The 22,002-nt window shown below is 41.2% G+C and overlaps 1 protein-coding gene across 3 annotated transcripts in view; it reads right to left on the bottom strand.

The window, feature by feature from the left end:
- dnai1.2 (dynein, axonemal, intermediate chain 1, paralog 2) overlaps positions 1–22,002 on the bottom strand; it is a 294,979-nt gene that overhangs the window by 127,569 nt on the left and 145,408 nt on the right. For all 3 annotated transcript variants that reach the window (XR_015757982.1, XM_087990134.1, XM_043683992.2), the window contains 2 exons: positions 7,372–7,461; positions 6,067–6,154 (listed from right to left, as the gene is read on the bottom strand). Coding sequence is in view for 2 of the 3 variants with exons in the window: in XM_087990134.1 (XP_087846260.1) it covers positions 6,067–6,154; positions 7,372–7,461 (178 nt within the window). In the remaining variant the exon portion in view is untranslated. The remainder of the gene's footprint in view (positions 1–6,066; positions 6,155–7,371; positions 7,462–22,002) is intronic.

The raw sequence follows: 22,002 nt of genomic DNA, 5'->3' as shown, positions 1-22,002 counted from the left end.
GAGGCACATGATGCACCAAGAACATAGTTTGGAACTAACTAATTGGAACTTGATCCAGTGAGCTTTCTTTTAGGTGGCAGCAGAGAGTCATAGAAACACAGAAAATAGGGGCAGGAGTGGGCCATGGCTGATCAACCAACTCAATACCTGTTCATGTTTTCTTCAAATATCTCTTGATCCCTACTGTAAGAACAAAAATTGAGGCATGATTCTAAAGCAGGTACAGGAGCAGAGGGACCTGAGTGTACAAGTACACAAATCATTGAAGTGACAGGAGAGGTAGAGAGAACAGTTAATAAAACAGACAGGGTTCTTCATTTTATTAAAGGGAGCATAGAACCTAAAAACAGGGAGGTGATTTTGAATTTGTACAAGATACTTCAGCTGAGGTGCTATATGCAGTTGTGGGTGCCACATCATAATAGAGTCATAGAGTCATAGAGACGTACAGCATGGAAACAGACCTTTCGGTCCAACTTCATCATGCCGACCAGGTGTCCTAAGCTAATCTAGTCCCATTTGCCAACACTTGGCCCATATCCCTCTTAAATCTTCCTATTCATATGCTCATTCAGGTGCCTTTTAATGCTGTAATTGTACCAGCCGTCACCACTTCCTCTGCATAACATTCCATACACGCAGCACTATCTGTGTGAAAACATTGCCCCTTAAGTCCCTTTTATATAGAACATAGAACAGTACAGCACAGAGCAGGCACTTGAGCCCACGACATGGTGCCGACCACTGATCCTCATTATGCACCCTCAAATTTCTGTGACCATATGCATATCCAGTAGTCTCTTAAATATCCCCAATGACCTCGCTTCCACAACTGCTGCTGGCATTGCATTCCATGCCCTCACAACTCTCTGTGTAAAGAACCCGCCTCTGACATCCCCTCTATACTTTCCTCCAACCAGCTTAAAACTATGACCCCTTGTGTTAGTCATTTCTGCCCTGGGAAATAGTCTCTAGCTATTGACTCTAACTATGCCTCTTGTACACCTCAATTATGTCCCCTCTCCTCCTCCTTTTCTCCAATGAAAAAAGTCCGAGCTCAGTCAACCTCTCTTCATAAGATAAGCCCTTCAGTCCAGGCAGCATCCTGGTAAACCTCCTCTGAACCCTCTACAAAGCATCCACATCTTCCTATAATAGGGCGACCAGAATTGGACGCAGTATTCCAAGTGCGGTCTAACCAAAGTTTTATAGAGCTGCAACAAGATCTCACGACTCTTAAACTCAATCCCCCTGTTAATGAAAGCCAAAACACCATATGCTTTCTTAACAACCCTGTCCACTTGGGTGGCCATTTTAAGGGATCTATGTACCTGCACACCAAGATCCCTCTGTTCCTCCACAGTGCCAAGAATCCTATCCTTAATCCTGCACTCAGCTTTCAAATTCGACCTTCCAAAATGCATCACCTCGCATTTATCCAGGTTGAATTCCATCTGCCACCTCTCAGCCCATCTCTGCATCCTGTCAATGTCCCGCTGCAGCCTACAATAGCCCTCTATACTGTCAACGACACCTCCAACCTTTGTGTCGTCTGCAAACTTGCTGACCCATCCTTCAATCCCCTCATCCAAGTCATTAAAAAAAATTACAAACAGTAGAGGCCCAAGGACAGAGCCCTGTGGAACACCACTCACCACAGACTTCCAGGCAGAATATTTTCCTTCCACTACTACTCGCTGTCTTCTGCTGTGGTTCTGTTCGCCGAGCTGGAAGTTTTTGTTGCAAACGTTTCGTCCTCTGTCTAGGTGACATCCTCAGTGCTTGGGAGCCTCCTGTGAAGCGCTTCTGTGGTGTTTCCTCCGGCATTTATAGTGGCCTGTCCCTGCCGCTTCCGGTTGTCAGTTTCAGCTGTCAGTTTCAGTAGACAGGGGACGAAACGTTCGCAACAAAAACTTCCAGCTCGGCGAACAGAACCACAGCAACGAGCACCCGAGCTACAAATCTTCTCACAACCTTTGATCGCTGTCTTCTGTTGGCCAGCCAAATCTGTATCCAGACAGCTAAGTTCCCCTGTATCCCATTCCTCCTGACCTTTTGAATGAGCGTACCATGGGGAACCTTATCAAATGCCTTGCTGAAGTCGATATACACCACATCCACAGCTCGACCTTCATCAACTTTTCTAGTCACATCCTCAAAGAACTCGATAAGGTTTGTGAGGCATGACCTGCCCCTCACAAAGCCGTATTGACTGCATTTAATCAAGCATGCTCTTCCAGATGCCGGGGATTTCCCTATTTCCTTTCTTGAAGATAGGAATTACATTTGCCTCTCTCCAGTCTTCAGGTACGACTCCAGTGGAGAGCAAGGATGCAAAGATCTTCGCAAGTGGTGAAGCAATTGCATTTCTCGTTTCCCAAAGCAGCCGAGGACAAATCTGGTCCGGGCCTGGCGACTTGTCAATCTTAATGTTTGACAAAATTTTCAGCACATCAGCTTCCTCTATCTCTATCCATTCCAGCATGCACACCTGCTCTTCAAAGGTTTCATTCACTACAAAGTTCATTTCTTTCGTAAAGACAGAAACAAAAAAACTCATTTAGGGCTTCCCCTACCTCCTCACACTCCACACACAAATTCCCTATGATATCCCTGATCGGCCCTACTCTTTCTTTGACCATTCTCTTATTCCTCATACAAGTGTAAAATGCCTTTGTGTTCACCCTAATCAGTTCTGCCAAGCCTTTCTTGTGCCCCCTCCTGGCTCTCCTCAGACCATTTTTGAGCTCCTTCCTCGCCTGCCTGTAATCCTCTGGAGCTGAGCTTGACCCTAGCTTCCTCCACCTTATGTGAGCTACCTTTTTCCTTTTGACGAGAAGCTCCACCGCTCTCGTCATCCAAGGTTCCTTTATCTTACCACTTCTTGCCTGTCTCAGAGGGACATATTTATCCATCACTTGCAACAACTGTTCCTTAAACAGTCTCCACATGTCTATAGTGTCTTTACCATGGAACAATTGCTCCCAATCCATGCTTCCTAACTCATGTCTAATCGCATCATAGTTTCCTCTTCCCCAATTAAATATCCTCCCATTTTGCCTAATCCTCTCCTTCTCCATAGCTATATAGAATGTGAGGCAGTTGTGGTCACTATCACCAAAATGCTCTCCCACCACAAGATCTGATACCTGCCCCGGCTCGTTTCCAAGCACCAAGTCTAGAATGGCCTCTCCCCTCGTCGGCCTGTCAACGTACTGAGTTAGGAAACCCTCCTGAACACACCTTACAAAAACAGCTCCATTCAAATCTTCTGCTCAAAGGAGGTTCCAATTAATATTGGGAAAGTTAAAGTCACCCATTACAACAACCCTACTACGTCCACACTTTTCCAAATCTGCCGACCTATGCTTTCTTCCATCTCCCTGCTGCTATTGGGGGGCCTGTAGTAAACCCCTAACGGGGTAACTGCTCCCTTGCTGTTCCTAATTTCTACCCATACTGACTGGGTAGGCAGATCTTCCTCGACAATGGAAGCTTCTGTATCTGTGATACCCTCTCTGATTAGTAGTGCTACACCCCCTCCTCTTTTTCCCCCCTCCCTATTCTTTTTAAATGCTCTAAACCCTGGAACATCCAGCAACCATTCCTGCCCCTGAGAAACCCATGTCTCTGATGTGGCCACAACATCATAGCACCAGGTACTAATCCATGCTCTAAGTTCATCACTTTTATTTCTGATACTCCTTGCGTTAAAGCAAACACACTTTAACTGATCCCTTGGTTCCTTCCCAGGAAAATCCTTCCCACTAGCTGGTCTACCTCTTGCTATTGCCTCATCTACATCAACTCTCATCTCTGGTACACAGCTCAGGTTCCCACCCCCCTGCCATACTATCTTTCCCCTTTCACCCTAAACCTATGCCCTTTAGTTTTGGACAGAATCTTGAAAGATGACCACCAACAAGTCCATTAAGACCACTTTAATCCCATTAATTTTCCAAACACCATTTCCCTACTAATACTGATACCTTTCAGTTTTTTAAAATTCTTAATTCATTCACAAGATGGGGGTGTTGCTGCATTTATTGTCTATCCCTAATTGCCCAGCGAGCAGTTAACAATCAACTATATTGCTGTGGATCTGGAATCATGTGGAGGCTAGACCAGGTAAGGATGGCAGTTTCCTTCCCTAAAGGACATTTGTGAACCAGATAGATTTTCCAGTAATTGCAAATGGTTAAATGGTCATCATTAGATTTTTGATTGGAGGATTTAATTGAATTAAAATTCCACCATCTGGCATGGTGGGATTCAAATCTGTGTATGTAGAACATTACCCGGCTCTCTGGATTAATAGTTGAGCAAAAAAACCACTCACCCATCAATTCTCTCTTAATGGATCATGCATCTCCCAACATATTTGTGTCCTTTTTGAGGACAGACTAAAATATGTATTTTAATTGGTCTGCCATTTCTATGTTCCCTACTATAACTTGCTCTAGTTCTATATGTAAGGGATTTACATTTGTTTTAACTAACTTTTTTTTTCACATCCCTACAGAAGCTTTTACAATCAGCTTGTTTTATGCCATACAAGCTAAAGATCATATTATATTTCTCCCTCTTAATCAATCCCTTTATTCTCCTTCGCTGAAATCTAAACTGCTGTCAATCCTCAAGTCTGCTGCTCCTCTTTTCAGCGAAATTGTATGCTAATACTATGCCCAAATTCCCTTGTTAGACATGGTCAGGCCACCTATCCAAATTTATATTTGTGCCAGGCAGAAATGAACAATTATTGCAGATCCTCCATATTTAAATGTTTGCCAATTTATCATAGCTTGCTCACGCCTCATACCATCATATTTTCCTTTATTGAAATCCAGGGACTTTGTATCAGAATTAACTACATCACTCTCCATTTTAATGAAGAAGTCGATCATATTATAGTAACTCTTACTGAAGGGACTTTGCACAGCATGCCCGTCAATAATACCCAGTCGAGGGTAGCCTGGTCTTTTGTTGGTTCTTCAATGTATTGACCCAGCAAACCATCCTGTACACATTCTGGGAAATCATCCTCTATGCTATTGTTACTGGTTTCACTTCCTGAATCTAGACGCCGATTAAAGTTGTTCATGAATACAGTTATACCTTTAGTGCTTGCTTCTCTATTTCCTGGTTAATGCCTTCTCCAACATTATCACTACAGTTTGAGGGTGTCACCGAACACCCTCACAGTTAGAGCTTAGAGAGTTAAGTCTCAACTCATATATTTTCAACACTACTCATTCTTCTAAACTTCAATGGATACAAGCCCAATCTATTCAACCTTTCCTTATTAGATAACCCCTCACTCCAGATTGGTTAAGTGAACCTTATAGCAAATCTCTTCTAATGCAATAATGTTTTCTAATTAATTTAAATCCTGTCAGTTCAATAGAAAGAAACAAAAAAGTGCTGGATTTTTTTTATGGTGAACTGTATTACTGGCACAATGAAGTCAATAATAATTCAGATCCTTATATATGGTACGGTGAATGGCTTATTCCATAGACCAACCATGTAATGCTAAATAAATTCGAGGACAGATGCCATTGCTAACACTGAGGCATGGTAGTGGCCTGAAATTTCTGAAACCACTGTAAATAAACTTTGAAAAAGTTAGTATCATCTGGAAAAATAAAGTTCTGTAAAATAAAGGCAGTGTTTTGTGATGTAAGTTCTGTGTCTTTTTTATATTTTAAGATGATTTATTTTAGAGATTGCATTTTTAATTAGTAGTATGTGGGATACGCATGTATATGTCTCTCTCTGTCTGTAGGAATTTAATGATTAACATAAGAGGTTTTCTGAATCCATGGTTTATTGAACAAAAAAGTGAAAAGTGTAGTTTTTGTCTTATAATTGCAATTTATTTACATCGGGAGACTTTTTTTCCCCAAGTGAACAAAGTAAATAATGCATTAGGTTTCAGTTTTTAGTTAAATTTGCAATTGTCGTAGAACAGTACTGTGTAAAGACTTATGTCTTTGAAGGAAAATGTAATCAATGGCTGTTTTGTCAGCAATTAATTGTTTGATAGATGACAAAGTTATGACTTACCCATAATTTGCAATTGCAAATTTTCCAGTGCATCCTTGCAAATCCCATCCATTGTAAGTTTGATAATATCTGTATAAACAATTTCATCCTGGAAACAGGAAGAATATTCTTGAGTCACTTTAATAACTGTGTTTTCTAAACTAAACTCTTGCCATATTAATGTGGGAAAACACTGGTTGTATTCTAATTTTTTTTCTCAGGCTCTTCTACCCTATGGATGAGATTTTGCCCAGTTGGAGCATCTGGGTCAACTTTCCACTTGAGGAAGGTAACACTCTCCAACATTGTTAGGAAGAGGCAACTATGAATTAGTACAAATAAGAGGGAGCCCATTAAGGACAACAGCTAGTCTAACCAGAGAAATGGCAACTTTGGAGTCTCCGCAATGCTACCACGTGGGTGCTGCTAAGGCAGCAAGATTGTGCATGTTCCTCAAAATGGAGGTGCTCTTGGAAGGTCAATCATTACACACATTTTTAAATGGGACAAACAGACAGTCTCACAGAATAGAAAGGGTAACCCTCGAGCAATATAATTGAAGCTGCTAGCACATAATTTGGTGCCAGAGGTTCTGTTCCTGGGCTACTGAAGCTTTGATGACGCCACACAACCCCTGGAAACCTGTGAGAAGATGCCTCCATGCAGCTGCCTGCTTCTTTATATGTTGAAATTTTCAGAATCAGCATACCCAAAATCACTTGACAGTTCTGCACACCATAGCCACATGGAAGAGCTTTTCCAACTTCTGTAAAAGTTTGTAACGCCTTCACTGTGAGTTAAGGTCCTTGTTATGGCACAAAAGGATCAGTTTGAAGTCTGCATTGAGTTTGATTTTTCCAGGTAATGAGTCACTACATTCTCCCATTGGCCAAAGTGATATGTATCCGAAACTCAGGCACAACCTTCTGGATACAGAAAGGAGTTGCTAACTCCAGGAAAATTGGAATCAATATGTTTTTAAACTCCTTAACCCATTCCTTTACAAATTAAAAAATATTTTATATCTGTTAATGATTTCAAATAACTTCCCATCAATGACAACTGGCTGACTGGTTTATTTGGTGTGAACTATTGCATATTCCTAAAATTTATGTTTTGTTTCAGATTTTGGGTTGTCATACTTTTAGTGATTTCTTTATAATAAATAGCGACGTAACATTTTAATAATGCTATCAACTTATAGTGTTAATAATCCTGTCCCGATTGCCAATTTCTAATTTGTTCGGATTTGGTAGATGATGTTAAACTGATAATAATTGACAATGTAAGCATCAACAAAATAAAAATCTGTAGGAAAGCACTTGCCTTAATTAAAGCCCAAGAAACAACCCGTCCATCTGAAGAGACGGAACAGAAGTTGATATTATTGTCCAAGTCATCTTTTTGCCATTTTACCTGGAAAAAGTAAGTAATATTATGATCAAGGTTGCAGGAATGTATCATTTCCATTTTAGTCCCAATCCTCCACTGATCAAAACAAATTTTAAATTTAGCCAGCATCCCAGGCTGGTGTTACAGCCATTTATGTAGGGTTTAAGCTGTATCTGGTTTATATAAGAAACAATTCAACCAGGTTTCTTCCATCAACAAAGAAAAGCTACTTTATTACAAACGAAACTTAATTGAACAACTGGGCAAAGAAAGGTATGATTTATATTCTAAAATCCCAAACTCAACCTGTGGGGAAATAAGCATAGCAAACAAACAGTGGCTGAACTCTCCACAGATACAGTAAATTCCAAGTGCGATTTAAACACATATCACAAATTTCTTAGCAATCCCCTAGATGTTAATGACACTGTGGGTCACCAAATCTGATTAAATCTTCACATAGGAATAGGATTATTCACTTAGAATGACCTAGCCTTGGATTCCCTTGCGTGCCACTCCATCATCTGGGTAGTCCACTTTTCTTTCCTGTGACTACATTTCCTTGATTATTGGAAACTACGTCCAGCATAAGCACAACTCCTGTCTTGCACAAGCTTCATCAAGCTAGTATAGCTGTTTGGATGTGTTTTCTGAGCTCTAATCAGTTCTGTTGCACAAAACAAATACTTTGTTTATGACTTTCAAGCCCAATCACTGTTATACTATTGTATACCAGCCACTTTAGAGACCTTTGAGCTAATAGGACTTCTGTGAGACATCATTACATGGAGCTATTCAACTACTTTAGCACTTTACTGAATCTCAACTACACAGACCCACATAGTTCAGTTACCTTTAGCAGCACAGCTAACAGTAGTTCAACCTAACATGGAGTTTGTTTCTTTGTCACATCACGGTCTTCTTTCTAACCACACTCCCTGCTCAGCTTTGAATAGTGTTCTCTCTAGTTTTCTTTCCAGCTGCACTGGTCTCTGAGAACCATGCACAGCACTAACTTCCAGAACTTGGAGTCAATGCTGCAATTGATGTGTCATTGCTGATTGCCACGTGCAGCTTAGAGGGAACAAAGCGTTTTAACTTCTCTTCAATGATTCCCAAACTGTCTTGAGTCACCTACTGGTACTCTTGTCAACAGGCTCTGTGCCTTTAACTAATACTTATCACACAGTGTCCTTGAACTGGAAAAGCACAGCCGGTCAGGTAGCAACCGAGGAGCAGGATAGTCGACATTTTGAGCACAAGCTCTTCATAAGGAATGCTTGAAATGTCGACTCCCGTGCTCCTCGGATGCTGCCTGATTAGCTGTGCTTTTCCAGTACCACATTTATTGACTCTGATCTCCAGCATCTACAGTCCTCACTTTCTCCTAGACTCCTTGAACAGTCTATACCTCTGAATGTTGCAATATTCACAGAGTGCTGACACCAGCATTATAAGAAACAAACACAACTACAAGTGTTAATTGTGTCGAGCAGTTAAAAATGCAAACAAATATGCATGTAAAACATTTATTATCTTATGCAAGGCTTTGCTTCTTTAATATTTTTCAATCATGATACTTATTATGCTACGTAGCAAAGAAAGCAATTTTTGTGCATTGTGTGACTGAACAGCTTATAGTCAATGACAATGAGAGTCATCTAATTAAACTGGGATCAGTAACATTTATAAAAATTGAGTCAGACAAACGTAAGAGGGAGTCATCAGGTGAAAGTATGGCAGATGGAGTTCGCTTTGATATAATTTGATGTTATTTATTTTGGATTTGATGAAGATGATTCAGAATATTAATGTATGATGAAGGCGCTACTGAAGAACACAGAGGTTTTGTTGTTCATGAACATGTGTCACTAAAATTACCATATAGGTACAAAAAGTAATTAAAGAGACTAAAAGTCTTTATCTCAAGTGTGCTGATATTCTAAAGTCAGGAAGTGATAATTCAGTTGTACAGAGTCATCTGGAGTATTGCTTTCAGTTTTGGACAGCTATCCTCAGGATATAAATATATATATTTATAATAAATATTTAAATATAAAAAAGCAATAAATATTCAGCAGGTTCAGCTGAATCTGTGGAGCAAAAACATTTGAGATCTGTTACTTTCTGTCACAATGAAAAGATATAGTGTATTGGATTTGAATCAGTTGCAGGGCAAATTAAACAGACAGACTCATTCTGCCTTCATGTCCTTGGCAGTTTTAATCTTTCCTGTCAGACTCCTTCCACTCTCTTCATTTGACCACAACAACAGATCATTTGATTCCTTTCTTCTTCAGAACCTTATCCATGTTTGCTGTGAATGCACCCATGTAAGTTACCTCAATCAATTTTTCTGGCAACTACTTTCCAGGTAAATGAATTTCTCATTTCCTATTGGATTTATTATTGACTATCTTATTGTTATGGATCCTAGGCTCTGGCCTCAACCACAAGTGAAAACATTGAACTTTAAAAGATTTGAAGAAGTACACAGGGTTCTGTTGTTTGGGCAGTATTGCTTCCTCAACCAAAGAAAACAGGATCACAGATGATTAATACAATTAATTAACGTTTATGAAATAATGATGCTCTTCCAATCTCCGTAGAGACTAATAACAGTTTAATGCAAAGTTATTAGCTAAAAGGGTGATGTGTCAGGATTTCACTTTTGAAATTAAATTTTACTTTATTAATGGTTAAAGAATTAACACCCAAAATTAAACAATATTTTACTTTTGTCGACAACTTATAATTTAAACCAATGAGTAGAATTAACCACTTTCTACTTTCACTGACAACCAAAACCCCAACTTTGTTTATATTATTTGATCTTTTAAGCATAAATTCACTTTCTAGAAACCAATTCAAAATCTTGTACAGTTCCCAAGAGTTTTCGGGTAGTTCATTTTTTCCCTCTCAATTTCTTTTATTTTCAATTTGTTTCTCTCTTCTGCAGTAGAAGTTTTCCTGAGGATTCTCCCTTTGGTTTCAGTTTGGAGAAATCTTGGCCATATTTTAACTCCTCACGAACTTGGTCTTCAATCTGAATGCAAGTACCTACTATCATTCCCTGAAAAGAAACTTCTCCAGAGTGGTGAATTCAGTCCAAAACACTGAATGCTTTCAAGAAGGAGGTAGATATAGTTCTTAGAGCTAAAAGGACTAAAGATCAATCAAGAGGTATCAGGAGAAAGTGGAAACATAATAGGAAGTTGAATGATCAGCCATAATTATATTGAATGATGGAGCAGGCTCAACAGGCCAGATGGCTTACTCCTGTTCCTATTTTATATTTCTATAATGATACTATCGCATCTGAGAGGACCTCTAGTTTGACACCTGCAGAGCAAGGCACCGGTTTTCCCCTGTCTGCCATGTCTGGGGCAAATGTCAGGAATCATGCAGGGCACTTCTAGATTGGCAGTGCTTGTCTCAGTGCACAACAAATTTCTAAAGAAGGCGTGGACATGAAGAATGCAGGTGAACTCTGACAATTCTGCTGTGTGGTGAGTTGTTATTGGAACAACAAATGGCAAGAGAGGGTGGAGATCGAATATGGGAGATGCTATTAAAACTTGGAAGGAAATTAATGAGGTGAAATTGGTGAGATCAAGTGAGAAATCCTTTTAGAAATCTCATGGCAAAAAATCTTCCAAAGCACCAACTCAGACTTAGGCAAAAAAAAACAAGATTCAGCCGCATATTTCAAATTGGTGGCATTTCACCAGATGTAATAGATTTGAGGGTGATGATTTCGAAGAGGGTGGAAAAGGACAAAGGGAAAGTCTGGGATACAATAGAAGAGTAATCCGGAATTAATAGTGCAGTGTTAAAGGGATTGGTGATGGAGCAAAAGAAACAAATCAAGAAAAGATAACACAACAATTAGTTCTGAAGAAGCATTATCAGACCCAAAATGTTAACTCTGCTTTCTTTCCACAGATGCTGCCAGACCTGCTGAGTTTTTCCAGCAATTCCTGTTTCTGTTTCTGATTTCGAGCATCCAGTTTTTTGCTTTTGATTCAATAAAAAAAAGACAAAGAAGGTGAGCTGCCATCCAAAAGCAAAATCGAGAGAAAAATTTAAACATGCAAAGAAGGGGAAAAAAAGGGTCGGAAATTATGGTGTGAGATTGATAAAGTCAATATTGAAAGACAAGGGATTATACTTCAACTCACATTGAGCTACATTGGAAAAGTGTAATAGACCAAGGTCAGAGAGGTCAACATAAGAGCAAGATCAGAATTAAAATGGTTGGCAACCTGTTAGCTCATGATCATGCTTGGAGGCAGAATGGCTACAAACTGGTCAACCGATTTCCCGTAAGTTTATTCAATAATACATAAGAAGTTTGGCACCATCCAGGACGACATTAATTGGGTCCTTATCCATCACCTTCAATATTTACTTACTCCACCTCTGACACATAATGGCAGCAGTGAGTACCATCTGCAAAGTCTACAGTATTAACTCACCAAGGACAATCTGTCAACACCTCCCTTTCTACCACTGCAAAGACAGGTACAGCAAATGCATTGGAACAACATTACCTGCAAGTTCCCCTCCATGCCACACATACTTCTACAGTGCCATTCCTTCATTGTAGCTAGGTAAAAATGCTGGAAATCCTTTCCAAGCAGTACTGTGGATATACCTGTACCACAGTTCAAAAGGTGGTTCAGTACCACATTTACAAGTTTGAGTTCAGCAATAAATATTAGTATAGCCAGCAACATCTATGTTCTGGCAATAAAAATGTCTATTTCTGAATATTAGGTAAGTGAAATTGAAAAATGTTGAGAGGTATGGAGTTGATTTGAACTTCTTTCATTGTTTGAAATGAGGGCACCATTTTATTACTATTCCCTAACAGTCAGCATTTTTTGGGCATCCCTAATTATAGAAAATAGAAAATAGAACATTACAGGCCCTTCGGCCCTCGAAGTTGCGCCGCCCAGTCCACCTACACTATTCCATATACGTCCATGTGCCTGTCCAATGATGACTTAAATGCACTTAAATATGGCGAATCTACGACCGATGCAGGCAAAGCTTTCCATACCCTTACTACTCTCTGTCCTTGAGAAGATCACAATCATCCACCTTCTTGATCCACTGCACATTTGATGGTAATCTCATAGTGCTGTGAAATAGGGAATTTCAAAATTTGGACCCATGGAGGATGAAGAAATGATAATGTATTTCAAGTCATGATTGTGTATGAGCTAGAGGGGAACTGAAAGCTTGTAGAGTTCCCATACACCTGCTGTCCTTGAACTTATAAGCAGCAGAGGTTTCAGGTTTGGGAGGTATTATTGAAGAATCCTTCGCAAGTAGCTGTACTGAATCCTGTAGATTATATACACTCTCATCACCATCCACCACTGGTGGAGGCAACAAAGGTTTTGAACAAGGTTCCAGTCAAGTGGGCTACTTTGTCTTGAATCGTTTTAACTTTCCCATGTCTTTTTTAGAGCTGCCCTCATGCTGGAAAGTGGCATGTGTACATTGACTTGTGAATTCAAAACCCAGGGTTTGAGCAGTCAGGATGAATTCACTTGCCATCATCACCCACACTTGCAGCCACTATATTAATGTATCAGGTCCAATTAAGTTCTTGTCAATGGTGACTCTCACATGTTGATGGTGGGGGATTCAGCTACCGTCAATGAATGTGGAACAATGGGGCAGACTCTATCATAGCGGAGATTCACACGGATGATCCCTGGAATGGTAAGTCTAACAGGAACAGCTGAGGATCCTGAGATTGTATTCATTGGAGTTTAGAAGATTAAGGGGAGATCTAATAGAAACTTACAAGATAATACATGGCTTGGAAAGGGTGGACGCTAGGAAATTGTTTCCGTTAGGCGAGGAGACTAGGACCCATGGACACAGCCTTAGGATTAGAGGGGGTAAATTCAGAACAGACATTTCTTCAGCCAGAGAGTGGTGGGCCTGTGGATTTCATTGCCGCAGAGTGCAGTGGAGGCCAGGACGCTAAATGTCTTCAAGGCAGAGATTGATAAATTCTTGATGTCACAAGGAATTAAGGGCTATGGGGAGAATGCGGGTAAGTGGAGTTGAAATGCCCATCAGCCATGATTGAATGACGGAGTGGACTCGATGGGCTGATGGCCTTACTTCCACTCCTATGTCTTATGGTCTTATAGAGTTGTACAGCATGGAAACAGACCCTTCGGTCCAACCCGTCCATGCCGACCAGATATCCCAACGCAACCTGGCAGCACTCGGCCCATATCCCTCCAAACCCTTCCTATTCATATGCCTATCCAAACGCCTCTTAAATGTTGCAATTGTACCAGCCTTCACCACATCCTCTGGCAGCTCATCCCATACACGTGCCACCCTCTGTGTGATAAGCTTGCCCCTTAGGTCTCTTTTATGTCTTTCCCCTCTCACCCTAAACCTATGCCCTCTAGTTCTGGGCTCTCCGACCCCAGGGAAAAGACTTTGTCTATTTATCCTATCCATGCCCCTCATAATTTTGTAAACCTCTATAAGGTCACCCCTCTTCCTCCGTCGCTTCAGGGAAAACAGCCCCAGCCTGTTCAGCCTCTCCCTATAGCTCAAATCCTCCAACCCTGGCAACATCCTTGTGAATCTTTTCTGAACCCTTCCAAGTTTCACAACATCTTTCCGATAGGATGGAGACCCAGAATTGCACGCAATATTCCAACAGTGGCCTAACCAATGTCCTGTACAGCCGCAACGTGACCTCCCAACTCCTGTACTCAATACTCTGACCAATAAAGGAAAGCATATCAAAGGCCTTCTTCACTATCCTATCTACCTGCGACTCCATTTTCAAGGAGCTATGAACCTGCACTCCAAGGTCGCTTTGTTCAGGAACACCTTCTAGGACCTTACCATTAAGTGTATAAGTCCTGCTAAGATTTGCTTTCCCAAATAGCAGCACCTCGCATTTATCTGAATTAAACTCCATCTGCCACTTCTCAGCCCATTGGCCCATCTGGTCCAGATCCTGTTATAATCTGAGGTAACCCTCTTCGCTGTCCACTACACCTCCAATTTTGGTGTCATCTGCAAACTTACTAACTGTACCTCTTATGTTCGCATCCAATTCATTTATGTAAATGACAAAAAGTAGAGGACCCAGCACCAATCCTTGTGGCACTCCACTGGTCACAGACCTCCAATCTGAAAAACAACCCTCCACCACCCTCTTCTACCTTTGAGCCAGTTCTGTATCCAAATGGCTAGTTCTCCCTGTATTCCATGAGATCTAATCTTGCTAATCAGTCTCCCATGGGGAACCTTGTCAAACGCCTTACTGAAGTCCATACAGATCACACCTACTGCTCTGCCCTCATCAATCTTCTTTGTTACTTCCTCAAAAAACTCAATCAAGTTTGTAAGACATGATTTCCCACGCACAAAGCCATGTTGACTATCTCTAATCAGTCCTTGCCTTTCCAAATACATGTACATCCTGTCTCTTAGGATTCTCTCCAACAACTTGCCCACCACCTAGGTCAGGCTCACCAGTCTATAGTTCCCTGGCTTGTCTTTACACCCTTCTTAAACAGTGGCACCATGTTTGCCAACCTCCAGTCTTAGATACTCTCATGAGAGGCAGTAGCCTGCTGTAATCACAATAAACCAAATTTTGCTTTAAGTGACGAGAAAAGTGTTACAACATGGGGTAAACCCTCCTGCTTAATTTAAAACCAGCAACACAGCAAAGATTTATCCAGTACAGTTATTTGTAAAAATTTGAGTAACCAAGAACTATTTAAAGTAAAAATTAACAACTTTATTTCTTGAAGTATAACAGAGAATATTTAACTACCAACTATTTACTATTTCTTCCTCTAACCTATCTTTTACCTTCCCTGCTATAATACTAGCCTGATAAAATTCCCAATTAAGATTTACAAAAGCACATTTTTGATCTCAAAACCAGGAAGCTTTTGTTCTTCTATTTGGATCTTGCTGTGTCTTCTTTTCTTTTTCTTAAGTATTTCTGCAAGGCAGGTTACTGATTGAACAGGTACCTTTTTAAGAGAACTATTTTCAGGCAGCCTGTTTACATGCTGGGCTTGTCAGTTCTTCTCTCAACTGTTCAATTTTCCCCAGTCTTATACTCCCAAAGCATTGGATTGTGTCACTGGCTTTTAAGATTGTTAATATACTCAATTCAAACTTGATTGGAGTTTGCTATTCTCTGGGGTATAATTTAAACTGATCGGCTGAATTCCAATGCATTTTTATCTCCGGGCAACAAACTAATTGAGTTGTTCAATCAAGTGTTACATTGTTGCCTTATTGAGAACACTTGGTGCTGTGTCCAGTAGTTCTGCTGCTTTTAACTCTCTTAAAGTACACCCACATCTTCATAACACCTCCACCCTTAAGAAATAAATGAACCATCACAATGAAAAGATGGCTTCATATTTTTCTCTACTTTTTAAAGATCTTACCCTAAAATACAGATAACTTTAATATAAGTTCACTTTAACTTTTTCCTATATATCTATATATATATAACATTCAAAGTTTGTGAGAAGATTTGTAGCTCGGGTGCTCGTTGTGGTTCTGTTCGCCGAACTGGGAATTTGTGTTGCAGACTTTTTGTCCCCTGTCTAGGTGACATCTTCAGTGCTTGGGAGCCTCCTGTGAAGCACTTCTGTGATGCTTCCTCCGGCATTTATAGTGGCTTGTCTCTGCCGCTTCCGGTTGTCAGTTCCAGCTGTCCGCTGCAGTGGCCAGTATATTGGGTCCAGGTCGATGTGTTTGTTGATAGAATCTGTGGATGAGTGCCATGCCTCTAGGAATTCCCTGACTGTTCTCTGTTTGGCTTGTCCTATAATAGTTGTGTTGTCCCAGTCGAACTCATGTTGCTTGTCATCTGCGTGTGTGCCTACTAAAGATAGCTGGTCGTGTCGTTTCATGGCTAGTTGGTGTTCATGGATACGGACCGTTAGCTGTCTTCCTGTTTGTCCTATGTAGTGTTTTGTGCAGTCCTTGCATGGGATTTTGTACACTACGTTGGATTTGCTTATGCTGGATATCGGGTCCTTTGTCCTGGTGAGTTGTTGTCTGAGAGTAGTTGTTGGTTTGTGTGCTGTTATGAGTCCTTGTAGTCGTAGTAGTCTGGCTGTCAGTTCAGAAATGTTCTTGATGTATGGTAATGTGGCTAGTCCTTTGGGTTGTGGCATGTCCTCATTCCGTTGTCGTTCCCTTAGGCATCTGTTGATGAAATTCCCAGCTCGGCGAACAGAAGCACAACAACGAGCACCCGAGCTACAAATCTTCTCACAAACTTTGAACACCTACGGGCGAGAGACGCTAAGACAAGCCAGGAAATGGGAATCCTGTGCCAATCGTCTAAGCGCCACATACGAACAACTCCGGTTCCTGCACCAATGCCGAGAGAATCGAATCCTTCCACCATGTGTCAGATACAGACCACCGGTCAACAACCCACAAGCCAGAGCCAGACAGAACGGAATCAGGATGATCCAGGTAATGATTACAGAAGCACACAGCAGACTACACAAATACAGACAAGAAATTGCGCGCCACAAATCGTTAATTTCAAAAACCACCAATCAGGAATGGACCCGGATCATAGAACAGGCCATCACCATAGGACAGAACAGGACCACACACCGCAAAAAAACGGCACTAAAAGAAAAAATGGCCAAACTAACACACAACAGAGAGGACACCACAACACATACCTGGGTTAGAAACCTCTCCCATACAGCTCACAGACATAGAAGGAACAATACTGGCCAAGGGACTCAACTATAACCACAGGGACGCCAAGACAGCAGACTTCCTAGCAGCACTAGAATGCACACTCAGAAACAATGGACTGACAAAAGAGACACAACAAACAGTGAGACAAAGTATCGTACCCCTGATAACAAGGAAAAGACAAACATACAACCTCAACACCAAGGAGAGGGAAGCACTAAAAACACTAAGAAATGGTAAGAACATAATCATACTACCAGCAGATAAAGGCAGAATGACGGTCATCCTGGACAAAGCAGAGTACATCCAGAAAGCGCAACAACTACTTGCAGATATCAACACCTACCAAAAGAGAGAGTTTGACCCCACCCCACAGCTCACTAATAGGATAAACAACACACTGAGGAACCTGCAAATAAAACGGACAGATAACCAGGTTTGACCGACAGAGAATGAAACCTGAAAGCAACACCACCCCCAGATTCTATGGACTACCTAAAGTGCACAAACCAGACATCCCACTCAGACCCATCGTATCGCTACCAGAGACACCATCACACAAACTGACTAAAGAACTACAACAGAAACTGAAACACCTGTTCAGTGGATTCAGACACTCTATACAGTCAACACAGGAATTCTTGGACCTCATCAGGATTATACATATACACAAGGAAGAAACTGTGGTCTCATTCGATGTAACGGCACTGTTCACCTCTATCGACAGAACCCTAGCCAGAGAAACAATAGCCAATCTGCTGGACATACAGAACAGACAACAAGACAGGGAACCTATCAACAAAGACTGCATACTCAAACTACTGGACCTGTGCCTCACCACACACTTCACATTCAACAACCAAATATATGAACAAATCAATGGCACACCCATGGGCTCACCCATCTCTGGACTCATAGCAGAAACTGTAATGCAAAGATTAGAACAAACAGTCTTACTGCAAATTCAACCCAAACTCTGGGTCAGATATGTAGATGACACCTTTGTAATCATTAAAAACACAGAAATAGAAAACACACACCAGATCATCAACGCCACACTCACAGGGATCAGATTCACTAGAGAGGAAGAAAAGGACAACCAACTCCCATTCCTAGACGTGATGGTACAGAGAACACCGAATGGAGAATTCACCACAAAGGTATACAGGAAGCCACACACACAGACCAAGTCCTGAACTACGAAAGCAACAAACCCGACACACACAAAATAAGTTCCATCAAGACACTGTTCAAAAGGGCCACAACACACTGCAGCACACCAGAACTGCAAAAAGAGGAAGAAGAACACCTCTACAACGTATTCGCCAAAAACGGATACTCCCACAATTTCATCAACAGATGCCTAAGGGAAAGACAACAGAATGAGGACATGCCACAACCCAAAGGACTAGCCACATTACCATACGTCAAGAACATTTCTGAACTGACAGCCAGACTACTACGACCACTAGGACTCATAACAGCACACAAACCAACAGTCACTCTCAGACAACAACTCACCAGGACAAAGGACCCAGCATGAGCAAAACCAACGTAGTGTACAAAATCCCATGCAAGGACTGCACAAAACACTACATAGGACAAACAGGAAAACAGCTAACGGTCCATATCCATGAACACCAACTAACCACAAAACGACACGACCAGCTATCCTTAGTAGCCACAAACGCAGACGAACATAGAACATAGAACATAGAAAAATACAGCGCAGTACAGGCCCTTTGGCCCTCGATGTTGTGCCGATCCAAGCCCACCTAACCTACACTAGCCCACTATCCTCCATATGCCTATCCAATGCCCGTTTAAATGCCCATAAAGAGGGAGAGTCCACCACTGCTACTGGCAGGGCATTCCATGAGGACAAGCAACATGAGTTCGACTGGGACAACACAACTATTATAGGACAAGTCAAACAGAGAACAGCCAGGGAATTCCTAGAGGCATGGCACTCTCCACAGATTCTATCAACAAACACATTGACCTGGACCCAATATACTGGCCACCGCAGCGGACAGCTGAAACTGACAACCCGAAGCGGCAGAGACAAACTACTATAAATGCCGGAGAAAATATCACAGAAGTGCTTCACAGGAGGCTCCCAAGCTCTGAGGATGTCACCTAGACAGGGGATGAAACGTCTGCTACACAAATTCCCAGCTTGGCAAACAGAACCACAACATATATAACATTAAATAAAAACAAATCTCATCTCAGCTCTATCAGTTAAATCCATGATAACACATCTGTGATTACATTCTTCCGACCCGTAACATGTATGATTTTTGAATTAAAAGTCTGTAACATAAGACTCCAACAAAATAGTGTCATATTCGTATCTTGAAAATGTTCGCAGAATATAAACGGATTGTGGCCAGTGTACACAACCTTCTCCAACACATTGATCATGACATACACGTTAAAATGCTGTAAGGTCAGTACTAAACTCAATAGTTCCTTTTTGATTGTGGAATATTTCCTCTGGTGGACATTGATCTTCTTTGAAAAGTAACCAACTGGCAGTTCAATCCCATCCTCATCTTCCTGCAGGAGTATAGCTCCAACTCCAATGTCACTAGCATCGATGGCAACTTTAAAAGGTTTTGAAAAGTTTTGTGTAGCTAAAACTGGTTTGGTGGTTAATATCGATTTCAACTGGTTGAATGCCTTCTGACATGGTTCTGTCCACCAAAACTTTGTGCTCTTTTACAGCAAATTGGTTAATGGTGCTACTACACTGCTGAAGTTTGGAACAAACTTCCGATAGAATCTGCTAAGTCCAAAGAATCGAAGCACCTCTTTCTTCGAGGTTGGTCATGGAAATTCCTCAATGGCTTTTGACTTTGCGTTCCATGAGGCCATCCTTCCATGACCGATGTTATGTGCCAAGAACGTCACAAATGCTTTCACAAATTCAGTTTTATTTAAGTTTATCACCAGTTTTGCTTGTCGTAGTCATTCAAAGAACTCTACCAACTATACCATGTGATCTTTCCAGGACTTACTAAAGATCACTACATTGACCAAAGAGACTGCACAGTTTGTTAACCCAGCCACAACTCTGTTCATGAGTCTCTGGAATGTGGCGGGTGCATTCTTCATTCCAAAGGGCATCACTTTAAACTTATATAGGCCATTTGGGGCTAAAAGTGCAGAAATTTCTTTCGTTGTCTTTGATAAAAGTACCTGCCAGTAACCACGCATTAAGTCCAACTTGGTGATGTAACTGGCTTGTCTGACTTTCTTAATACAGTCCTCTAATCTAGGAATTGGATAGGAGTCCGATTTTGAAACAGCATTGACCTTCTGATAATTCATGTAGAATCACTGAGTCCCGTCCGGTTTGGCAACTAAGATGAATGGCGAATTTCGCTCGCTCTGGCTTGGTTCGATGATGTTCTCGTCAAGCATGGCCTCCATCTCCATCTGCATCTGTCTGGCTTTGAAAGGATTAAGCCGATAGAGGTGTTGTTTTATCGGAGCACTATTTCCTACATCTACCACGTGTACAATAGCATTAGTCCTTCCCATGTGATTCTTACATATGTCGTTGTACTGCAGTAACAAATCTTTCAACTGTGTTCTATGCTCCTGAGACAGATAGCTAACTAAGATATCCCACTCCTCAAGGACTTCTTCGTTTTTAATCTATTTTGAGGCACCTCAAAATCCACATCATCTGGATTTGATTCCTCACTCTGCGGGGCAGTAACTAACAGCTGTTTCTCATTAGTGTAAAACGGTTTCAACATATTCACATGACATACCCAATACATTTTTTTTCTATCTCTCATCTTTACGAGATAGTTCACTTGACTCAACTTTTTCTCAATTTGATAGGGATCACTAAACCTGGCTTTGAAGGGATTTCCTATAATTTATAACAATACTAACATGTTATCCCCTTGGGAAAACATCTGAGTCTCAACGTCTGAGTCTCAGAGCTTTTATCTGCCACCTGCCTCATTCTATACTATGCCCTCTTTAGGTGCTGTTTAGCTAACTCATCTACTCGATTTAGTCTCTCCCTCACTTCCGGTACATATTCTAAGTGTGAGATCTCCTACTTTGGTCCTGTCAATGTTTCTTTAATTAATGTCAAAGGCCTCTCACTTCATGACCGAATATTAACTCAAAGGAAGTAAACTGAACAGATTTGTTTTGGGCATCTCTAATGCCAAACAATACAAATGGGATACCTTTATCCCAATCATTTGGGCAATCCTGACAGTATGGTCTCAACATGGTCTTCAAGGCCTGATGCCACCTTTCTAAAGCTCCCTGGGATTCAGGATGATACACACTGGATTTAATGTGCTGTATACCTAAACTATCCATAACCTCCTTAAACAGCCCAGCAGTAAAATTTGACCCTTGATCCGACTGAATATCGCTGGGTAGCCCATACCATGTGAAGAAAGCTACTAACTTCCATACCACCCTTTTTGCCTTGATACTCCATAATGGAATTGCCTCTGGAAATCTGGTAGACACATCCATTATGGTTAACAAGTACTGGTTCCCAACTTTAGTTCTTGGGAGGGGACATATGCAATCAATTATAACCCCGCGAGAAAGGTTCTTCAAATGTGGGAATTGGCAACAAAGGTGCTGGTTTTATTCCTACCTGTGGCTTAGAACAAAGAACAAAGCAAATTTACAGTCCAGGAATAGGCCCTTCGGCCCTCCAAACCTGAGCCAATCCAAATGTACTGACTAAACCTGTTGGTCAATTCCTAAGCATCTGTATCCCTCTACTCCCCACCTACTCATGCATTTATCCAGACGCACTTAAAT

Source organism: Chiloscyllium plagiosum, unplaced genomic scaffold (genome assembly GCF_037043375.1).
Source record: "Chiloscyllium plagiosum isolate Xiang-an unplaced genomic scaffold, Cpla_swu_hap1 HiC_scaffold_1, whole genome shotgun sequence".
In the NCBI taxonomy this organism is placed as follows: Eukaryota; Metazoa; Chordata; class Chondrichthyes; order Orectolobiformes; family Hemiscylliidae; genus Chiloscyllium; species Chiloscyllium plagiosum.
The sequence above is the reverse complement of the archived record's forward strand: the minus strand, read 5'-3'. Positions and strand labels throughout refer to the sequence as shown.